Below are 21,819 nucleotides of genomic sequence, written 5' to 3' on the forward strand. Positions count from 1 at the left end.
ATACTTCTGTACTTCATCCCAAAAGGGCTGGAATGAGGATTGTGGTTTGTCATTCAGCTTCCTTAAATCCAGGATCAGGTCTGGGTCATCACCATCAAGGAGGAACAAGGACACTCTCTCATCAAGTAGGCCCTGTTCATCATCGTTTGCTGAACTCTTGTCATCTGTCAGAAACCAATACATTTCTCTCAGGAAGTAGCTGTTCACATTGGCAGCATGTGCATATTTTTTTCATGAATGCTTTTTGCATCGCTCTAGTGTGGTATGTTGGTATTTATTTTCTCAGTGTGGAGATGACAGAAGCTTGCCCGGTCTAATGAACACCATTGCTATGTGAGAACACCTTGCATATGAATGTCAGAGTGCCTAGGTAGCTACCACAGGAATACTTGTTCAAAGTGAAAGACAATGGAAGTTTGAAGTTGTCAATCCATTTCCTTCTCTGGAATCAATCTTCAGGAGAAAGTCCAGTACAAAGAGGGGGTGGTATTGGGGCACTTTCTCCAAAGCTTGTAACAGAGTGCTGTACTGGGGGCTGACCGGTCCGCATGATGCTCTCACAGTGTAGCATAAAACATCAGACTCTGGTGTCCGTAGGGGAGTGGACTGTTGGTGACGTCTGGTAATTGCTTGATTCACCTTCTCCAAGTGGTTTGTATAAGCTGCTCTGAGATCTAATGTGAACAAGGAATACAGGCAGTTTTAGTTGAGAGGTTTAAAACATAAAGCATACACTTACTTTTGAAAATAAACGTTTACAATTTCCTGAATAAACGGTGTGCCACAAACTTAATTGATATAGAAAAATGACAATACAATCATTAAATTACCGGTGAAGTGATTCCGGTGTGCCCAGGGCTGGGATATTGCGATAGAAAGCTGACTGCAATGATCCCGAAGCTGATCTTGACTTTGTTTTGGTGCCTTGCCTCATGTTTCCTGGTATCTGTTGTAGGATCCAAGGCCTTGTGGTAATTACAGGAATCTGTCTGGTAAGGCTAAGCCTCTCTCTTTGAACCTCTCTAGATTGGGGTCCATATACCAGAGAGCTTTTGATAATTGGGCAACAAATGTACAGGCTATATGGACATGAAAAATAGGAGAAATATTACATTTCAGCCTGATTATCAGATTATTATTATTATTATTATTAAATACACAAATTAAAATGAATTAACATTATTCACATAGAATTTTGCAATCTATTATACATCCTATCATATTAAACAATTATTGGAGAAAAAAAAGTAATGTATGAATGTATTATCAGTTCATTAATCTACTTAATTGTATAGCTTAACAAGGCTTTAACAAATGAAGACAATAAAAATAAAAGGCCTATCATAGACTACCCTTTCTAGGAAAAATATGCCATTGTTAATAAAGGGCAGTCATTCGAATTAGGTCAAATGAATGTAACACTGGAAAAAGTGCAATCCAATCTCGTAATTGAATGTGATGTATAGGGTAATAGAGTAGACAAAAAGAATGATTGCCAATAAATAATTGTAATCAAATTCAAAATGTTGATGTACAACAATGAGTTTATTACCTGCATGCATCTCTATAGCCTATAGGCGTTTACACACTTCGATTTCATCAATCATTTTGACTTCAATTTGGTTGTGCAAAATAGTATCAACTTGCATTGCGTCTTTGCTGATGAATGCCCTGATCTCTGGCCAGTCAATTGGTTCAATGACGTTGTTTTGTCTATTAATCGATTCTAATAGATTTGAAGATTATGCATTAACCATAAATTGAACCAACTGTTTGTTTATAATGAGGGACGTCCCACGTTTAACCTGGACACATAAATAGTAGGAGTTTGCGCTGGCTTCAGCCATGACGGCATGAGAGAGAAATGAAACATCTTCATGTCGCCTACAGGTGCGAGCGTGTGTTTCACTGTCCAATCCGAGGCTCAAACATGATCTGAGAGCGTGATCTGAGGCTGTTTGGTCTCTTGCACATTGTGGTAGCAATTCTATAGGAAGAGAGAAACTGCAGATTCTTTTAAGCAACACTTCATTATAAGATTTGTTGAAAGCTCAACGAACAGTGTCAGTTCTCAGCTTTTATAGAGAAGCACATCCTTTTTGTATACGTGGCAGTCAGCAGATAGTGTGTAAAAGGCAATTAGTTGTCTGCAGTTTTAAGATAGCATGAGGTTGATACCCTGAGGGCTCAACGTCTAAATGCATTCACAACAGCAAACACCATAACGTGCTCCTTTCTGCAAGTTTCCATACATGTGACTTTCTGTAGATGGTAAAGCCACGGGATGTCACATCCTGCGGTCGCACCCAAACGGACCTTAACTATACGCCCAGTCTGATGAATAAGTCCGACAAAGACAAGTTTGTATCAGGTTAGAAAAAACACTAGCATATAACAAGAGACAATTCTTTAAACAGTAAAACATGGGATAGCATGACTACTTAAGTAATCTTCCACGACAGCATCAACTTGGGAAAGCCTCAAGGGAGAACGGACAGTGCAATATAAACAAAGCCCTGCATTTATTGCCCAAAATATAACACATTTGATGAAAAAAAAAAAGTGTGAGGTGTGGAGAAAAGTAAGGCAGGGCATCTGTTAAACAGTAATTCAACTTTGTCCGGCCTAATTTATACAAAAAATAAAAAGAACTACCATATTTACATAAGTATTCAGACCATTTACTCAGTACTTTGTTTAAGCACCTTTGGCAGCAACTACAGCCTTGAGTCTTCTTGGGTATGATGCTACAAGCTTGGCACACCTGTATTTGGGGAGTTTCTCCCAATCTTCTCTGCAGATCCTCTCAAGCTCTGTCAGGTTGGATGGGGAGCGTTGCTGCACAGCTATTTTCAGGTCTCTCCAGAGATGTTCGAGCAGGTTCAAGTCCGAGCTCTGGCTGGGCCAAACAAGGACATTCAGACACTTATTCCGAAGCCACTCCTGTGTTGTCTTAGGGTCGTTGTCCTGTCGAAAGGTGAACCTTCGCCCCAGTCTGAGGTCCTGAGTGCTCTGGAGCAGGTTTTCATCAAGGATTTCTCAGTACTTTGCTCCATTTATCTTTGCCTCAATCCTGACTAGTCTCCTAGTCCCTGCCCCTGAAAAACATCCCCACAGCATGATGCTGCCACCACCATTCTTCACCGTAGGGATGGTTCCAGGTTTCCTCCAGACGTGACGCTTGGCATTCAGGCCAAAGAGTTCAATCTTGGTTTCTTCAGACCAGAGAATCTTGTTTCTCAGGGTCTGAGAAACCTTTAGGTGCATTTTGGCAAACTCCAAACGGGCTGTCATGTGCCTTTTACTGAGGAGTGGCATCTGTCTGGCCACTCTACCATAAAGGCCTGATTGGTGGAGTGCTGCAGAGATGAATGTCCTTCTGGAAAGTTCTCCCATCTCCACAGAGGAACTCTAGAGCTCAGTTAGAGTGACCATCGGGTTCTTGGTCACCTCCCTAACCAAGGCACTTCTCCCCCGATTTCTCAGTTTGGCCGGGCGGCCAGCTCTAGGAAGAGTCTTGGTGGTTCCAAACTTCTTCCATTTAAGAATGATGGAAGCCACTGCGTTCTTGGGGACCTTCAATTCTGCAGATATTTTTTGGTACCCTTCCCCAGATCTGTGCCTCGACACAATCCTGTCTCGGAACTCTACGGACAATTCCTTTGACCTGGCTTGGTTTTTGCACTGACATGCACTGTCAACTGTGGGACCTTATATAGACCGGTGTGTGCCTTTCCAAATAATGTTAAATCAATTGAATTTACCACAGGTGGACTCCAATCAAGTTGTAGAAACAGCAAGGATGATCAATGGAAACAGTATGCACCTGAGCTCAATTTTGAGTCTTATAGCAAAGACTCTGCGACTTATGTTAATACGTTTTTTTTTTTTATACATTTACAAACTTTTATAAAAACCTGTTTTCGCTTTGTCGTTATTGAGTAGTGTGTGTAGATTGCTGAGGATTTATTTATTAAATCCATTCTAGAATAAGGCTGTAACTTAACAAAATGTGGAAAAAGTCAAGGGGTCTGAATACTTTCCGAACGCACTGTATGTTTATTTATACAGTAATTATTATTCAACACGTCTTCACCTGGGATTTGAACTCACAACCTCTTGGTTCATGGCATTCCAATACTTCTGCTATGCCACCATTTCTGTGTCAATATCTGATTTCACCTGTATTCCTACACTTTAGACTTCAAAGTGAATCTCAAATTTGTTAAAAATACACTCAAGAAAAACTATTATATTTATCACAGTGATTCAGGAGTATCATTAAACCTGAATAATATGCCCCACCAACATTAGACAACTATACAGAAAACCCTCAAATTGCTGAGATACGTAAATTGTATCAATTAAGTCAGAAAAACTGATAAGTAAAATAGCAGTCAGATGGCACTCTGTTGCTCAGTGTAGAGATGTACTATAGGTCATGAATGTGTAGGGGACTTCTGAGAATACTACAGACTTTGTGGTGCAGCAGAATGATAAGCATACCCCAAATTCAGAGGTTGAGTACAAATCTCAGGTGGGGTCATATTTTGGCTGAACAGCATACCCCAAACTTTTAAACCACCATACCATTTCATTACTTTAATTATAATGCTTTGGGACCATCTGAGACCATCACGTGACGTCCTGACGACTGGTAAAACAAATGTCTTGAGAACATCTTACATACATCCTAACATGGTCCTCACCCTTACAGGAAACCACATGATTTTCACCTGATCACATGTTTTCACATGAAATGTTACACTGGTGTTTTTCTAAATCAGCCCAGCAAGGGTAGCCAGAGTCTTCTGGAGAGGTCTTCCCAGCATGGGGCTTAGTGTCTGTGAAAGGCAGCAGTGAAACTATAATTAGCTGAAATAGAACATGATTAAGCTGCTCTATTTACAGGTTCATTTTCCATTACTGAGAGAAAATGTACTTATTGAAAAATGACATAATAAAATACATTATACCTCATACTGTTTCTGGGGCATGGGGAGCTTGATGTTTCTCTGTCTGTCTGGGTTTTGCTCTAATTTCTCTCTGTGTTTGGAAAGTGTCTGTCAGTTCGCTTTGCTCTAATTTCTCTCTGTGTTTGGAAAGTGTCTCTCTGTACGTTCGCTTTGCTCTAATTTCTCTGTGTTTGACGGGTTGCTGCAAAGTCTGTTGACACAGAGAGACTAGGTCAACACTCCAGCAGCAGATACCTTTCCTCTCCTACAGCTCATAAAAGATGCAGAGGCATATCTTTCAGGAGGAGCAGGAGCATCCCAAATGAATGAGCAATGAGAAGAGCACATTAGCTCACCAGTGATTTCTGCCCTGCATCGGACCAGCCTATCCATCTACATTCTAGATGGATACTCATGATTTCTATTATAAAACTAAACATGGAACTTATTGATGATCTGAGAGATGTAGATCTATTCAAAGAAGACATCTTTACTCCCTAGCACATACCGTAGAGAGAAAGGCTGTGTTTAGTAACCTAGTTATCTGGTACTGTTCATGAGGACACAAGCAGAATGAGTGGTAGGTTTGGGTGTGCTTCGCCTTGCAGCGTCTTGGCAACAGGGAGAAAAATATGTTGGTCCAAGACAAAGGATCTCATACCTAATATGAATGTATGTACTGTATGCATGTTTTCATGCATGCTTACACACACAAGCATGCGTGTACGCACACACGCACAGAGTTAAATTACAATTTTAAAATAGTTAATTATGAGATTCCAGTTAACACCTGTTAGGTAATTAATAGCAATTACTGCCTCGGGAGAAAATGATCCGCCGCCACCGCAATTTTACCAGCAAGACTCTCTCTCACCTCATTACCATCCACAACCCATGGCCTTCTCATTCTGCTAGTAAATCATTTCAGAACACAAATAAACAAACACAGCCTACTGGTTTAATCAACATTGTTTCCACGTCATTTCAATGAAATTACGCTGAACCAACGTGGAATAGATGTTGAATTGACGTCTGTGCCCAGAGGGAGCTGTCTGCAGAGGTCTGGGAGAAGAGAGCAGAGACAGACACTAGCGTGCTTGTTTTTCATCAGGAGGATACAATGCCTTCAGAAAGTATTCACACCCCTAGAATTTTTCCACAGTTGTGTTACTGCCTGAATTTAAAATGTAATAAATATTTTTTCGTCACTAGCCTACACACACACACACACACACACACACACACAATACCCCATAATGTGAAAGTGGAATTCTGTTTTACAAATGTATAAAAAATTAAAAGCTGAAATGTCAATAAGTCAATAAGTATTCAACCCCTTTGTTATGGTAAGCCTAAATACATTCAGGAGTAAAACCTTGCTTAACAAGTCACATAATAAGTTGCATGAGATTCAACCACAAAGACCTGGGAGGTTTTACAATGCTTTCCAAAGAAGGGCACCTATTTGTAGACTGGTAAAACAAAAAAAAGCAGATATTGAATATCCCTTTGAGCATGGTCCTCCGTTTCAGTCACTCTCTGTCCAGTCTGTCCTCCCTGGTTCAGTCACTCTCTGTCCAGTCTGTCCTCCCTGGTTCAGTCACTCTCTGTCCAGTCTGTCCTCTCTGTTTCAGCCAGTGGTACTTATTGCCTGCATGAGTTTAGTCTGTGCATGTTCAGACAATGGAAATATTGAATTATGCATGTTTCACTTTGAGGAAAAGGAGATTATGAAAAAATATTGCACAACTTTAAAAGTCGGGTTGGAAGGGAGTATTCTGCAGTGTGCCATACTGACAGACAGATTCAGACTTGATTGATCCCCAAGGGAAAACTTGCTGTCACGTCGCAAAGACAAACATACCGGCAAGACAGAAACAATGGCTGAGTCAAAAAGTGCCAATATGTCACAGTGCTAGATACAGTACGATGCGCCAGTGTTAGATAAAGTTAATCACCTGTAATCATATCACACTGAATCTTGACTTGATGGCTGATAACAGAAAGTCAGAACTGTTTGGTTTTCTGCATGATCCCAGATGGAGTGCACATGATCCGTGTCATCCGTGGAGATCCTGAACTGGTGCATTTGCATATATGCATTAGACAAAATACAGTGGGTGAAAAAAGGGCAGAGAAACTGGCAGCATTTCCATGAGAATCACCAGGTTCACAAACACATCTACATTCTTTGAAAAATGTGTTCCAAAAGGGTTCTGCAGCTGTCTCTATAGGAGAACCCTTTTTGGTTTTAGGTAGAACCCTTTTGGGTTTCATGTAGAACCCTCTGTGGAAAGGGATCTACATGGAACCCAAAAGGGTTATATCTGGAACCAAAAGGGGTTCTTCATAGGGTTATCCTATGGGGACAGCTGAATAACCATTTTTGGTTCTAGATAGCAAAGAAATGCTAAGAATGTATGAGCAGAGTGAAGGGAATGATAAACATGATAACAGATCAAAATCATATTATCTATATATTATAACAGATCAAGCTAGGTAGAGAGATGAGGATGGGTGGAGTCCATTTTTTTTACCAGTCTAGTTATATTTCTATCCTATGACCTCATCTATTCAACCAGATTTGATCCTTGTCTTTCTTTTGAAGGCTAAGGTCATATGAAAGTCTTTGATATTGTAAGTCGCTCTGGATAAGAGCGTCTGCTAAATGACTTAAATGTAAATGTACATTCTATGATATTATGAAAGCTTTGATCCCTTATTGATGTAATTTGTGTGGGAGACTCAATATTAGTAAGGTGTTCCTAATGTTCAGTATACTCAGTGTATATGGAAGTAGTTTAGTGACCCAAAAAGGGTTAAATATGTGTACAGAAAAAAGAAAAAAATCCTGATCTGTCAGATATATGACAGACACTTCAAAACAAACGTCCTTTGGGTCTGTTTTTTATGTTATTTTATGTTTCCATGGTCTATTAGCAGTAAGGCCAGATTCAGTGTTTCATTGGGGATAAATAAAGGGGTCCTAAAATTACAAGTCAAATATCAAATCAAATTGTATTTGTCACATGCACCAAATACAACAGGTGTTGACCTTACAGTGAAATGCTTACTTACAAGACCTTAACCAACAATGCAGTTAAGGAAATACATAAAAAAAAAAAAAAAATTAAGAAAAACAAATCATTAAAGAGCAGCAGTGAATAACAATAGCGCGGCTATATACAGGGGGTACCGGGATAGAGTCAATGTGTCAATGTGTGGGGGCACTGGTGTCGAGGTAGTTGAGGTAATTATGTACATGCAGGTAGGGTTATTAAAGTGGCTATGCATAGATGATAACAGAGAGTAGCAGCAGCGTAGGGGGGTGCAAATAGTCTGGGTAGCCATTTGATTAGCTGTTCAGAAGTCTTATGGCTTGGGGGTAGAAGCTGTTTAGAAGCCTTTTGGACCTAGACTTGGCGCTCCGGTACCGCTTGCCATGTGGTAGCAGAGAGAACAGTCTATGACTAGGGTGGCTGGAGCCTTTGACCATTTTTGGTGATGTACTGAGCCATACGCACTACCCTCTGTAGTGCCTTGCGGTCGGAGGCCGAGCAGTCACCATACCAGGCAGTGATGCAACCCGTCAGGATGCTCTCGATGGTGCAGCTGTAAAACCTTTTGAGGATCTGAGGACCCATGCCAAATCTTTTCAGTCTCCTGAGGGGGAATAGGTTTTGTCGTGCCCTCTTCACGACTGTCTTGGTGTGCTTGGACCATGTTAGTTTGTTGGTGATGTGGACGCCAAGGAACTTGAAGCTCTCAACCTGCTCCACTATAGCCCTGTCAATGAGAATGGGGGCGTGCTCGGTCCTCCTTTTCCTGTATATATGATCCTTGGTATGACCATCTTAAAACAATTCCATACGTTAGCTTAGCAGAACCCACACCAGACTTACATGCTGACCACACCACTCACATTGCAAAATAAATGAACACATACATGTTATTCAATCATTGCACCCACACTGCTCGCGAGCGTCAACAAGCGTCTGCGTAGCCAGGCCCTAAAATAGAACTTGGTTCTATTTGTGATGCTTGATGCGCTGCAAGTCCCGCTTCTCCCATCTCCTCATTGGTTTTTAGGAGCATATACGTGGGTGATTGAAAGATGAACTGAGGTGCACCTTAAAGTTGGTTGCCAACCGCCATATAAAGTACAAAGAAGAAGAAGAATCCTGAAGGATGAGAGATTACTAGAAACGAACTGGATTTACCCTTTTATCTGTGTATTAATTGTCAGAGTAGAGGACCTTGTGCATTTCAGGTAAAATAACAACCCAATGTTTATATCCCAGGACAAAATTGGTTAGCAACAACAGCTAGCTAGCTAAATTGCCATAAATGTGTGAAGTGTTTCGACCTGTCCCCAAATTAATATAGTTGGTTGAGAGTTTGTTTTGATATTTCAGCCTATGTGTCTTGATCGCGCCTGGTGTGGGTGGACAAAATCAAGATGTGTGCAATGGCGCGCGAGTGGTCTGGTCAGCAAGTCAGACTCTAGAGGGTTAATTGTAAAACATGTTTACTGGCAGGTATTATCGTCATACACGACTGATGAAAGAAACAACTTGTTAATTAAAAACATCAATCAAAAGGGTCACACTTCAAAACAAAGTACAGAATAACTTACAAATGCTTCAGGAAGGCTTCATGGAGCCTTTATAATCCTTACAATACATCAATGCTTCTCAAATCCATTGCAAGCTAATTATAGATAAAAGTCTGACAAAACCAAAACCCAGAAAGCAGCAGGATTCAGTATGTGTAAACAGCAATCCTAAATAGATAGAGACCAGATCAGACCAGATCAGCAGTAGACCTGTGAATGTGCCCAGCTCCGTGACGCACTTCTCACGGCCACCACATGTCCCAGTTCCCTGGGCAGGGCCAGAGCCCAGGAGGCAGACAGAGATGTCCCCCGCCTAGAGACTGGCTGGCAGCAAGGGGCCAACTCTCCATAGAGCGGTGCCTTAAGAGAGAGGGAAGGTGGTGGTACATCACAAAATGTGCTCTCAGTGGGTGGTCTCCCTGCCAGTAATATGACATCGCTGATGGCGCTAGTCAGTTAGCCAAGCAAATCTGCTGCCTGCCCCAAGGGCAAGTCCTGAGGGAGTGTGTGTGTAAGGTTACTGCCTTGGGACATGACTGATCTGTAGCTGTGGGCACCCCACCCAAAACAGCCTGTTTGCTCTCTCAGCCAAACGTCTCCTTTCGTGTACAGAGAGATTGTACCATCATTCGCAGGAGGTTCTATTGGGTCAGAGATTTGAACCAACATGAAAACTCTATAGCTTTACTTCACAATACAATTTTACAATGCCAACCTACATAGAGCCGTTTATCAACGTAATGTAATTTTAAAGAAAGAATATTCAAATTGAATTTTCTCAGTGAAAATATGATGAAACTAACAATACAAGAGATTACAGGGGATTTCCTACTGTGTATCACAGCCAAATGCTAGGGCAACTAAATACTAACTCTGGCACATGTTTGGGAAGCTAAATACTACTGCGTAGCCACATACAGATGCTAATAAGTGTTAGAATGCCTCTCTCAAATGTGCCTCCCTTCACTACAATATCTTTTTGACAGAGGAGAAAAATATATATTTTGTCATCAAGACAAGTGTATTTTTCAGTATGAGCTACAGTATATCGATGTATTCCATAGGCATCATAACACGAGTCTCAATCAATAACAATTTTTCTCCTTAAGTATTAGAATCAAGTGCTGTAGCTGTCAACATTACAACTTAAGACATTTCAAATCAGAGGACATCTGGAAAAAAATATTCCCTTTAGCAGATTAAACACATAATCCTAATGTTTGTGAACACCTTAATGAAATCAAATTAATTAAACTGTGTAATAAGATATACTCACTGTAACATTTAATTAAAATTCAATGGATTCCCACCTACTCAAAAGACACAAAAGGAGGAATACTCATATTTTTATCCCTACGTATCGTAATGACATAGATGTAGAGTAGATGGGCATAGTAATACACTACATGACCAAAAGTATGTGGACACCTGCTCGTCCAACAGCTCATTCCAAAATAATGGGCATTAATATGAAGTTGGTCCCCCCTTTGCTGCTATAACAGCCTCCACTCTTTTGGGAAGGCTTTCCACTAGATGTTTGAACATTGCTGTTGGGACTGGCTTCCATTCAGCCACAAGGGCATTAGTGAGGTCGGGCACTGATGTTGGGCCTGGCTCAGTCTGCGTTCCAATTCATCCCAAAGGTGTTCAATGGGGTTGAGGTCAGGGCTCTGTGCAGGCCAATCAAGTTCTTCCACAACAATCTCAACTAACCATTTCTGTATGGACCTCACTTTGTGCACAGGGGCATTGTCATGCTGAAACAGGAAAGGGTCATCCCCAAACTGTTGCCACAAAGTTGGAAGCACAGAATCGTCTAGAATGTCATTGTATGCTGTAGCGTTAAGATATCCCTTCAATGTAACCATAAAAAAACTGCCCCAGACCATTATTCCTCCTCCACCAAACTTTACAGTTGGTACTATGCAGTCTGGCAGGTACCGTTCTCCTGGCATCCACCAAACCCAGCTTCGTCCGTTGGACTGCCAGATGGTGAAGTGTGATTCATCACTCCAGAGAACGTGTTTCCACTGCTCCAGAGTCCAATGGTGGCGAGCTTTATACCACTCCAGCTGATGCTTGGCATTGCACATGGTGATCTTAGGCTTGTGTGCGGTTGTTCGGCCATGGAAACCGTTTCATGAAGCTCCTGATAAACAGTTATTGTGCTGACGTTGCTGCCAGAGGTCGTTTGGAGCTCGGTAGGGAGTGTTGCAACTGAAAAAATACGTTTTTTTTATGCGCTACGCTCTTCAGCACTCTGCTGTGTGTTCTGTGAGGTTGATAAGCCTACCACTTCGTCGCTGAGCCGTTGTTGCTCCTAGACGTTTCCATTTTTTTACAATAACAGCACTTACAGTTGACTGGGGCAGCTCTAGCAGGCATAAATTTGAAGAACTGATTTGTTGGAAAGGTGGCATCCTATGATGATGCCATGTTGGAAGAGACTGAGCTCTTCAGTAAGTCCATTCTACTGCCAATGTTTGTCTATGGAGATCACATGGCTGTGTGCTCGATTTAACACACCTGTCAGCAACCGGTGTGGCGGAAATAGTCTAATCCACTCATTTGAAGGGGTGTCCACATACTTTAAATCAAATGTTATTGGTCACATACACACGGTTAGCAGATGTTAATGCGAGCGTAGCGAAATGCTTGTGCTTCTAGTTCCGACAGTGCAGTAATATCTAACAAGTAATCTAACAATCCCCAACAACTACCTAATACACACAAATCTAAAAGGGGTGAATGAGAATATGTACATGTAGCCTCCCGGGTGGCGCAGTGGTCTAGCTGTGCCACCAGAGATTCTGGGTTCGATCCCAGGCTCTGTCGCAGCCGGCCACGACCGGGAGGCCCATGGGGCGGCGCACAATTGGCCCAGCGTCGTCCGGGTTAGGGAGGGTTTGGCCGGCAGGGATATCCTTGTCTCATCGCGCACTAGCGACTCCTGTGGCGGGCCGGGCGCAGTGCACGCTGACCAGGTCGCCAGGTGTACGGTGTTTCCTCCGACACATTTGTGCGGCTGGCTTCCGGGTTGAATGTGCATTGTGTCAAGAAGCAGGGCGGCTTGGTTGGGTTGTGTTTCGGAGGACGCATGGCTCTCTACTTTCGCCTCTCCCGAGTCCGTACGGGAGTTGCAGTGATGAGACAAGACTGTAACTACTACCAATTGGATACCATGAAACTTGGGGAGAAAAAAGGTTAAAAAAAAAATGTACATGTAAGTATATGGATGAGCGATGGCTGAGCGGCATAGGCAAGGTGCAATAGATGCAGTAAATGCAGTATACACATGTGATATGAATAATGTATGATATGTAAACATAAATAAAATACAGTATATACATGTGATATGAGTAATGTAAGATATGTAAACATTATTAAAGTGGCATTGTATAAAGTGACTAGTGATCCATTTATTAAAGTGGCCAGTGATTGGGTCTCGATGTAGGCAGCAGCCTCTCTGAGTTAGTGATGGCTGTTTAGCAGTCCTTGAGATTGAGAAACAGCTTCTCATCTCATTGTCCCAGCTTTGATGCACCTGTACTGACCTTGACTTCTGGATGATAGCGGTGTGAACAGGCAGTGGCTCGGGTGGTTGATGTCCTTGATGATCTTTTTGGCCTTCCTGTGACATCGGGTGCTGTAGGTGTCATGGAGAGCAGGTAGTTTGCCCCCGGTGATGTGTTGTGCAGACCGCACCACCCTCTGGAGAGCCTTGCGGTTGAGGGCGGTGCAGTTGCCGTACCAGGCTGTGATACAGCCCAGCAGGATGCTCTGGATTGTGCATCTGTAAAAGTTGGTCAGGATGTTGGGTGACAAGCCACATTTCTTAAGCCTCCTGAGGTTGAAGAGGCGCTATTGCACCTTCTTCACCACACTATCTGTGTGGGTGGACCATTTCAGTTTGTCAGTGATGTGCACGCCGAGGAACTTAAAAAAAAAAACGTTCCACTTTCTCCACTACCGTCCCGTCGATGTGGATGGGGGGGTGGGGGGGTTCTTCCTCTGCTGTTTCCTAAAGTCCATGATCCTCTCCTTTGTTTTGTTGACGTTGATTTCCTGACACCGCACTCCGAGTGCCCTCACCTCCTCCCTGTAGGCTGTCTCGTCGTTGTTGGAAATCAAGCCCACTACTGTAGTGTCGTCTGCAAACTTGATGATTGAGTTGGAGGCGTGCATGGCCACGCAGTCGTGGGTGAACAGGGAGTAAAGGAGGGGGCTGAGCACGCACCCTTATGGGTCAGCGAAGTGGAGATGATGTTTCCTATCCCTCACCACCTGGGGGCGGCCAGTCAGAAAGTCCAGGACCCAATTGCACAGGGCGGGGTTGAGGCCCAGGGCCTTCAGCTTGATGATGAGCTTAGAGGGTACTATGCTGTTGAATGCTGAGCTGTAGTCGATGAATAGCATGCTTACATAGGTATTCCTCTTGTCCAGATGGGTTAGGGCAGTGTGCAGTGTGATGGCGATTGCGTCGTCTGTGGACCTATTAGGGCGGTATGCAAACTAAAGTGGGTCTAGGGTGGCCGGTAAGGTGGAGGTAATATGATCCTTGACTAGTCTCTCAAAGCACTTCATGATGACAGAAGTGAGTGCTACGGGGCAATAGTCATTTATTCAGTTATCTTTTCCGTCTTGGGTACAGGAACAATGGTAGCCATCTTGAAGCATGTGAGGACAACAGACTGGGATAGGGATTGTTTAAATATGTCCATAAACACACCAGCCAGCTGGTCTGCGCATGCTCTGAGGACATGGCTAGTGATGCCGTCTGGGCCAGCAGCCTTGTGAGGGTTAAAACATTTAAAATGTTTTACTCATGTCAGCCACGGAGAAGGGGGGGGGGGGGGGGCAGTCCTTGTTAGCGGGCCGCGAAAGTGGTACTGTATTATCCTTAAAGCGGGCAAAGAAGGTGTTTAGTTTCTCTGGAAGCGTGACGTCGGTGTCCGTGACGTGGCTGGTTTTCTTTTTGTAGTCTGTGAATTCCTGTAGACCCTGCCACATACGTCTTGTGTCTGAGCCGTTGAATTGCGACTCCACCTTGTCACTGTACCAGCATTTCGCTTGTTTGATTGCCTTGCGGAGGGAATAACTACACTGTTTATATTCAGCCATATTCCCAGATCTATTTCCATGGTTAAATGTGGTGGTTCACGCTCTCAGTTCTGCACAAATGCTGCCATCCATCCACAGTTTCTGGTTAGGGTAGGTTTTAATAGTCACAGTGGGTACAACATCTCCAATGCACTTCTTTATAAACGCACTCACTGAGTTAGCGTATAGGTTGATGTTGATCTCTGAGGCTGACCGGAACATATTCCAGTGCGTGTGATCAATATATATAGCGTATAAATGTCTGATGACTTGCTACATTGAAGACATGATAGGCTATTCACTTGCCCTCAGTTCGACCCACTCCACACACACAAGTAATTACCTGTAAAACATTTGATTTGAGTCTCTGGCTGTAAATTAACCAATTAATATTCCCCAGGGTGGTGCAAGGAGAGAGGGCAGTCCACTGATTACACCCTACTAAGATATAGACTCCTTACAGCTTATTTTATTATTACACCATGACAACAAGATGGACAATTATACATATGAACCGAGTCATACGTTAAGGCCAAGTCCAGTAATCAGTCAGATGGAGGACAATCAGGACATACATGGGACCTTCATGATAAACATCCTTAGATAGATCTCTGAAAGCAATTCAACAGCGTTTGACTATTCTACTTCCCTTACTCAACTTTGTCACTTCCGTTTTCTCGGTTTTCTACTTGACTTCTATTTCTTCCAAGGAGCAGTAAGTCCCAGCCTCCCCGTGTGTCTGACTGAGCTGATTACTGTGTCTAGTCAATCAGATCCATCTGACAAGGCTGGGAGGCCCACAGCCCTAATGAACAAGGCCTAATGGATCTCCGGTGCTGCTGAGAGGACCCACATTAGGGTAATTAGCCTGAGCAAGGGCACAGGAACGAGGCCCAGGAGGAGCGCGTCTGGGCCTGGGTCGGTCTGTAGATTCAAAAACATTATGAAACTCTTAGGAGGCCAATGGATTAAAAAAACACTTTGAAACTCTTAGGAGGACAATGGAAGTTAATCTTATAATTATATTTTTTATTGATTGTTATGTTTTTTGCCTACAATAAGGAATTATTTTGATGTGAACTCTTATTGTCCTCCCTAGAGTCGCTGAATATTTGTTTTATCCTTAGCTTGCTCCTGTTCCTGCACCTTGATTAGAAAATAACAATGTTCTTTCTTTTCATTTGCTTTGTGCCTCTCTGTGGCCGCTTCCTGGATGCCTGTCTGTGGCCGCTTCCTGGATGCCTGTCTGTGGCCGCTTCCTGGATGCCTGTCTGTGGCCGCTTCCTGGATGCCTGTCTGTGAAGGGGTCAGGATGGAAGAGTTGCGGATAAGAACTGACACAAGAGTCTTCGGTGACGGGTGACTTAGAGGTCAGGGTGAAGTTGTACCTCTCAGCAAAACTCTGATTTGATAAACCCAGCAGTAGCGTTACATTTTAGACACACTCGCACCCCCACTTACACACATACACCACACACATACGCAAACACGACACACACACACAACCGCAGGTGATCCATTTTGGCATAATTAATAAACAGTAGATGAGGTTAGAGTAATTCTAGAGTGGAGATTGTTTTGCAGACAGAGCCTTTCTTCATGCTGTGTGGTCTCCAAGCAATTACCTATTAAATATAATAAGTGCCTAATGCATATCTGGAGATGTATAGCGGAAGATTATAGGCAGGTAATTATCTTTGTGAACATGAGTTGTGAATACAGATCACCATCTCAGTCAGCCAATGGATGGAAAGCCTACCCTGTTCTCTTTCTGGGGCTCTCAATAATACATTTCTATCCTCTGTTTCTCTCAATGTCCCACCTCATGAGTTCAGGTTGATTGACAATGTGACAAAACAAAAAACCTTTTCTTTGCAATGCTACCAGAAGCAGCAGTGGTTTCATATAGTTTGTATGACACATTGCCCTTCACAGATGTAAACGAGGTTAAATTCTGCCTGCAGTATGTCAACTTTTGTCACTCAAAAGATATTTAACTGTTGACATTGTCAGAGAGGATCAGTGCAGTCTCGACATGTCGTCCTATTTCCCTTTCGCTCTCTCTCCCTCTCTCTCTCTCTCTCTCCCTCTTTCTGTCTCTCCCTCCCTCTCCCCTTCTCTGTGTCTCTCTCCCACTTTATTTTCATCTCTCACTCTGTCTTTGATGCTGAAGGCTCGGAGACACAGGATTTTGAGTTCTTTAAGAATTCTAAAAAAGTATTCAGTTTTGAGATTACATTCAATTGTGATCACCAGCCCAGCAGGGGAGAGGAGGGCTGCTTTGTTCAGGGCTAAACTGTAGCAGGGGCCCCAGTCTTCATGGGGTCTAACATAATTAGATCTGAGCTCTGACGTATTAGCTACTTGTTGATGTGTTGTGTGAGACGTCTCACATGTGCGATACATGGTAAAGGGTTTTTACACATTAAAACATCCCACATGCTGTCAAAACAAAGTGATGTTAGGATCAAAACTCTTGTTCTAGTCTTGTCTTAAACTTATACTAAGAGGTGCTTGGAGAAAATTATTAGGGGAGAAAGTAGCTAATCCCAAACTGTTATCCACCATTGCCCTGCAGAAACAGGGATTGTTATGAGTATCAGCCATACAAACTGCCCTGGGCATTTTTCTCCAAAGCTGGGTGAGGACACCTAAGATGGGATCTATTGATGTTGCCAGTAACAGGGTAATCTGGCCATAAGCTATAATCAATAGATGGTCTGCTCTAAAAATAGAATGTGATCAACAAGAGACGTACACAGCCGAACTGTGAACAGTAGTGTGTTTCACCTCAGTCGGCATCTCACAAGATTTAGCTTCTCCCTTTAATTTATCTTCAAGGCAAATACTGTAATACATCCACACTCCACATGAACCGCACCACTTTTACCCCCCACCCCATCATCCCTCCATCCATACCTCTTTCTATGATAAATCCGTCTCATGGCTGGTAGAGACCTCTAAACCAATATGGAGCATCTCTGGGGATCTAATCAGATCACAGGGGTTAATAACGTTCCACATGGTTACCCACAAGCCCTAAGACTAAAGGGTTCAGGGAGCAGGGTTCCACATCGCTAATAATCACTATTTCCCCAGCCAGGCCTCCCAGGTATTGAGTTGAGCACACCCCCACCCCCCTCTCTTTTGCCCACAGAACAGCTTCAATTGGTCGGGTCATGGACTCTACATTTTGTCGAATGTGTTCCACAGGGATGCTGGCCCATGTTGACTCCAATACTTCCCACAGTTGGGTCAAGTTGGCTGGATATCCTTTGAGTGGTGGACCATTCTTGATATATCCGGGAAACTGTTGAGAGTGAAAACCTCAACAGCGTTGCAGTTCTTAACACAAACTGGTGCGCCTGGCACCTACTACCATACCCTGTTCAAAGTCACTTCAATCTTTGTCTTGCCCATTCACCCTCTAAAATGGCACACACACACAATCCATGTCTCAAGGCTTAAAAATCCTTCTTTAACCTGTCTCCTCCCCTTCATCTTCACTGATTGAAGTGGATTTAACAAATTACATCAATAATTGATTATAGCTTTCACATTGATTCACCTGGTCAGTCTGTCATGGAAAGAGCAGGTGTTCCTAATGTTTTGTACACTCAGTGTACATCCTTTTTTTAACCAGGAAAGATCCCTTGAGGCTGAAACTTTCATTGCCAGGTAGACCTGGTACATCTGCCTCTTCGAAGCATCAGTGGCAGTTATTTATAGATATAAATCGATGACAGCAGAAACTAGCACCCCAGAAGACATTAGAGACAAAGGGCCCTACTTTAAAGTGATTAGAAGGGGAGCTGTTAGGAGCCCAGTGCCGTCACACCGGATGATAAGGTGTGTCAGTCTGATTGTGTTTGATAGAATCAAGAAAATAGAACAAATTCCACTGACAACAGCACTGTCAGCTACACTCATGGTCTCAGTCAGTATGTCTTAAAATACATCCTTTCAAGTAGGAGGGGGCTTAGATGTGCCACTTGCTTTGTGTTGGGATCATTTTTCAGTTTTTAGGTCGAAACACATCCAGTCACAAACGGGGGTGATACTGGAATCAGAATCAGTAGTACAACAGCACGAGATGTGTATTAAATACTTCAGATTAAGACTCTTCTGTGTTTCTGAGTTGGTTGATCTGTGTTAAAATACAAAGCCCATAACTGTGGTTGCAGCCCACGGGACGCAACAGAAATATTTGTCATTCACACTGCTGTTGTTCCTTCTCCCCTTCTCTCTCTTTATTTATTTCTCTCTCTCTCCCCTCCTTTTTACACATCTTGAATCATGTAGGCGTGGGACAAAAATAAAAGTGAATTACCACTGGATTTACAAAGCAGAAAGCAGTTTGTTTCCCTCCACATGAATACATCTAAGATATTACAATGAATGCCACATTTGAAACGAATTAACCTGGCTTTGATACAAGGGCTACAACCTATACCCTTACAGAGACCAAATGCTTAATTGAGAGTCTGTGTACAATATGCATCCAGGCAACCTGCCCACATTATGTTTGCTATTGTCTGTTTGGGGCCTCCATGGCCAACCCTTCAGTCCACAACCATACCACCAAAAACCTCTGCCTATAGGGGCTGAAAGTGTGAAACTTACGGAGGTTGTTGGCCCTTGTGTCATAGTTCTGTGCGTGCATGCCGAGGGTGTCCTCCCCCTGGAACTGCTCACCTGGACAACCGACCTGTAACACACTCTGGACAGCCCTGTGTGAGAAAGATAGAAAAAGAGAGAGATTGCCATTTATCCAGATGTAAGAAATAGCCAGACAGACAAAGAAATATGTCTTATGAAGAACTGTGCATAATGCTTGATGTCATGCCAACGCTGCACAGTTGTGTGCACAGGGCAGCTAGTTCAAGATGATCACACAATATCAAATATTGCATCTCTGCTTCCATATAAAGCAACATTTTCATATGAATTTGTTAATTTGACTGTTTGATTGAGTGAGCGGGTTTCACATTAATTAGAAAAATATAAAATTCAGTGAATAAATAAGACATTTTCATAAAGAAGACGAATAGGACCTATTGATGCATTGTTAGAGAAAGATCTCCAAATAAAGGACTAGCATGCGCATGTTGCGGAGCGGAGAGCATGTGGCCATCCACTGCAAGAGACACACGCCCCCGCGCTCTCTGCGAATGAATCAGGCAAGCAGCCCACACAGGTGATGACATTATGCAATCTAGTCCAATTAATAAACTGTCGCTGACAGCTACTTTCTATCCATTGAAGAAGCGTGTATTGTGCGCGTAAAAGTCATTGATTGGTTGATTTGTATTATAATGTTAATTTAATTAACAAAAAACAAGTTTAGATTATATCCTCGCTTTCTTATTTCAGCGACAACGCTATTAGAATGAGTTAGCCTATCGTAGTTTGCCAATATAAACCTGGCAAGCGTGAGGCTAGAACCCAAGAGTCAAATATTATTGTGGCGCGCGCTCTAGCCTACATGTGAGCACTAAGCAAGCTCCTTGAAAACATGCACAACAAAGAAGATCGCGGCGCGCTCAACAGTAGCAGAACCCCAGAAACCCACCTAGTCATATTCTCTCTCTGGGGTCGGTGCGCCTTTTCCAGGCCGAGTTTGGTGAATATCCCAACAAGTGCCATGATAGCCACTACTCCACAGATGATATACACGATTAAATTAGTTTTATCTTTGGTGGGGTCGTGCCGAAGGTCGTTTTTCTTAAACGGGGTTTGACCTGTCATCATCCACACCGGAGTGTCGTAGTTTTTACAGGTGCTCTGATCCAACCGCGAGGTCTTGTAGGAGCAGCAGAACCGAAAGCCACAGGTGCCGCAGCAGTAAAGATAATCGCCCGTTTTACAAACGAACGGCGGGTCCCACTGGCCCATCACATCGTAGTACCCCCGGCACCTGTCCTCCGTGTGCGGGGGCTCCGAGAAGCCTGCACCCTCGTCCTCCCTGGATCCGTTGCACGTCGTCATCATGACAAAGCCCTCCAGTTGTCCTGGTTCTCCGTCCGCCTTGCAGACCAGCGCCATAACTTTGACCAACAAGTAACCCAGCATAAAGTATTTGCCCCTCATTGTGCTGTCCTTCCCCCCTTCCTTTCAGCTTCTCTAGCGCATGTAAGAAGAGACTCGAAGAAGAAGAGCGCACAGTCTTGGTATTATAAAAGTCCAGAAACATATATCCAATTTAGAGAACACTACCATGCGTTTTTTCAAAATAAAACGTTGAATGTATATGGATATTGTCCTCCTCAGAATTGTTCCTCGGCGCACAATCTCTCTACAGGTGTTCTTAGAAAATTATTTCCATGACGTTATCAAAACTAGGCTACTTCAATTTTCAAACCCATCAGCGCGGTCGCACGCATGGGAGTCGGTGGAGATATAACTGCACAAGCTATTTGAGCGCGAGTGAGCAAATCAGACCTGAGATAGGAGAGAGCATGGTGCGCAAAGAGAGTAGGAGAGCAGGGGAGGAGGAGGCATTCCGACGAAGAGAGAGAGATTAATGTATTGTTAAACATGACTGTGAATCTGTGACAGCCCAAAACGCACATTAGGAAATATGGGTCGAGTTGTGCTGCCGAGCAATTCTCATAATTTGTGCACGGACAAAATATGGTAACGGATGCAGACATTCCCGTTATGGTAACTTCCAAATGAGATTAGAGAGAGCTTATAGGGGGGTTGTTTTGCCAGCATGAGTAGCATAGGCTACACAAGGAAAAAATGGGTAGGCTAATGAAATTAAGTAGGGTATATACTTCTATTCACTGGACTGAATAATGGTCCACACATACAATGGTGTCGTTCCAAGCACAGTCTCATCATACCCAGATACGTTTTTATATTCATCACTAAATGCTATTTTCTATGCCTGAAAAAAGTTCTGCCGATGTAGTCTTTTTCCTTTAGGAATTCATTCCCTTATATTATATGTAATTCATATTTACCATAGGCTATCACATTCCACGCAATGTCTTTCACCTGATTAAAGCCCACCTCATCTTAAAAAAAATACTGTGCAGAACCATGGATAGGTCTATATTAGGGCAAATGTGCGTCTTACTGGTCGAGCTGTCCATGGTGCTGAAATTATTTTGCTCAACAAGTCGCACTGTCCATGGACCTGAT

The 21,819-nt window shown here is 43.1% G+C and overlaps 1 protein-coding gene across 1 annotated transcript in view; it reads right to left on the reverse strand.

Annotated features, from left to right (window-relative positions):
* Positions 1–21,078, reverse strand: part of LOC106609275 (uncharacterized) — a 63,692-nt gene extending 42,614 nt beyond the window's left edge. Inside the window, exons 1-2 of the mRNA XM_014207903.3 lie at positions 20,243–21,078; positions 19,294–19,400 (exon numbers count right to left, since the gene is read on the reverse strand). Of these exons, the coding sequence (XP_014063378.2) occupies positions 19,294–19,400; positions 20,243–20,760 (625 nt within the window). The 5' untranslated portion in view covers positions 20,761–21,078. The remainder of the gene's footprint in view (positions 1–19,293; positions 19,401–20,242) is intronic.
* Positions 21,079–21,819: the final 741 nt, after the last annotated feature.

This window comes from Salmo salar, chromosome 01, assembly GCF_965601325.2.
Source record: "Salmo salar chromosome 01, fSalSal1, whole genome shotgun sequence".
NCBI classification, from domain to species: Eukaryota; Metazoa; Chordata; class Actinopteri; order Salmoniformes; family Salmonidae; genus Salmo; species Salmo salar.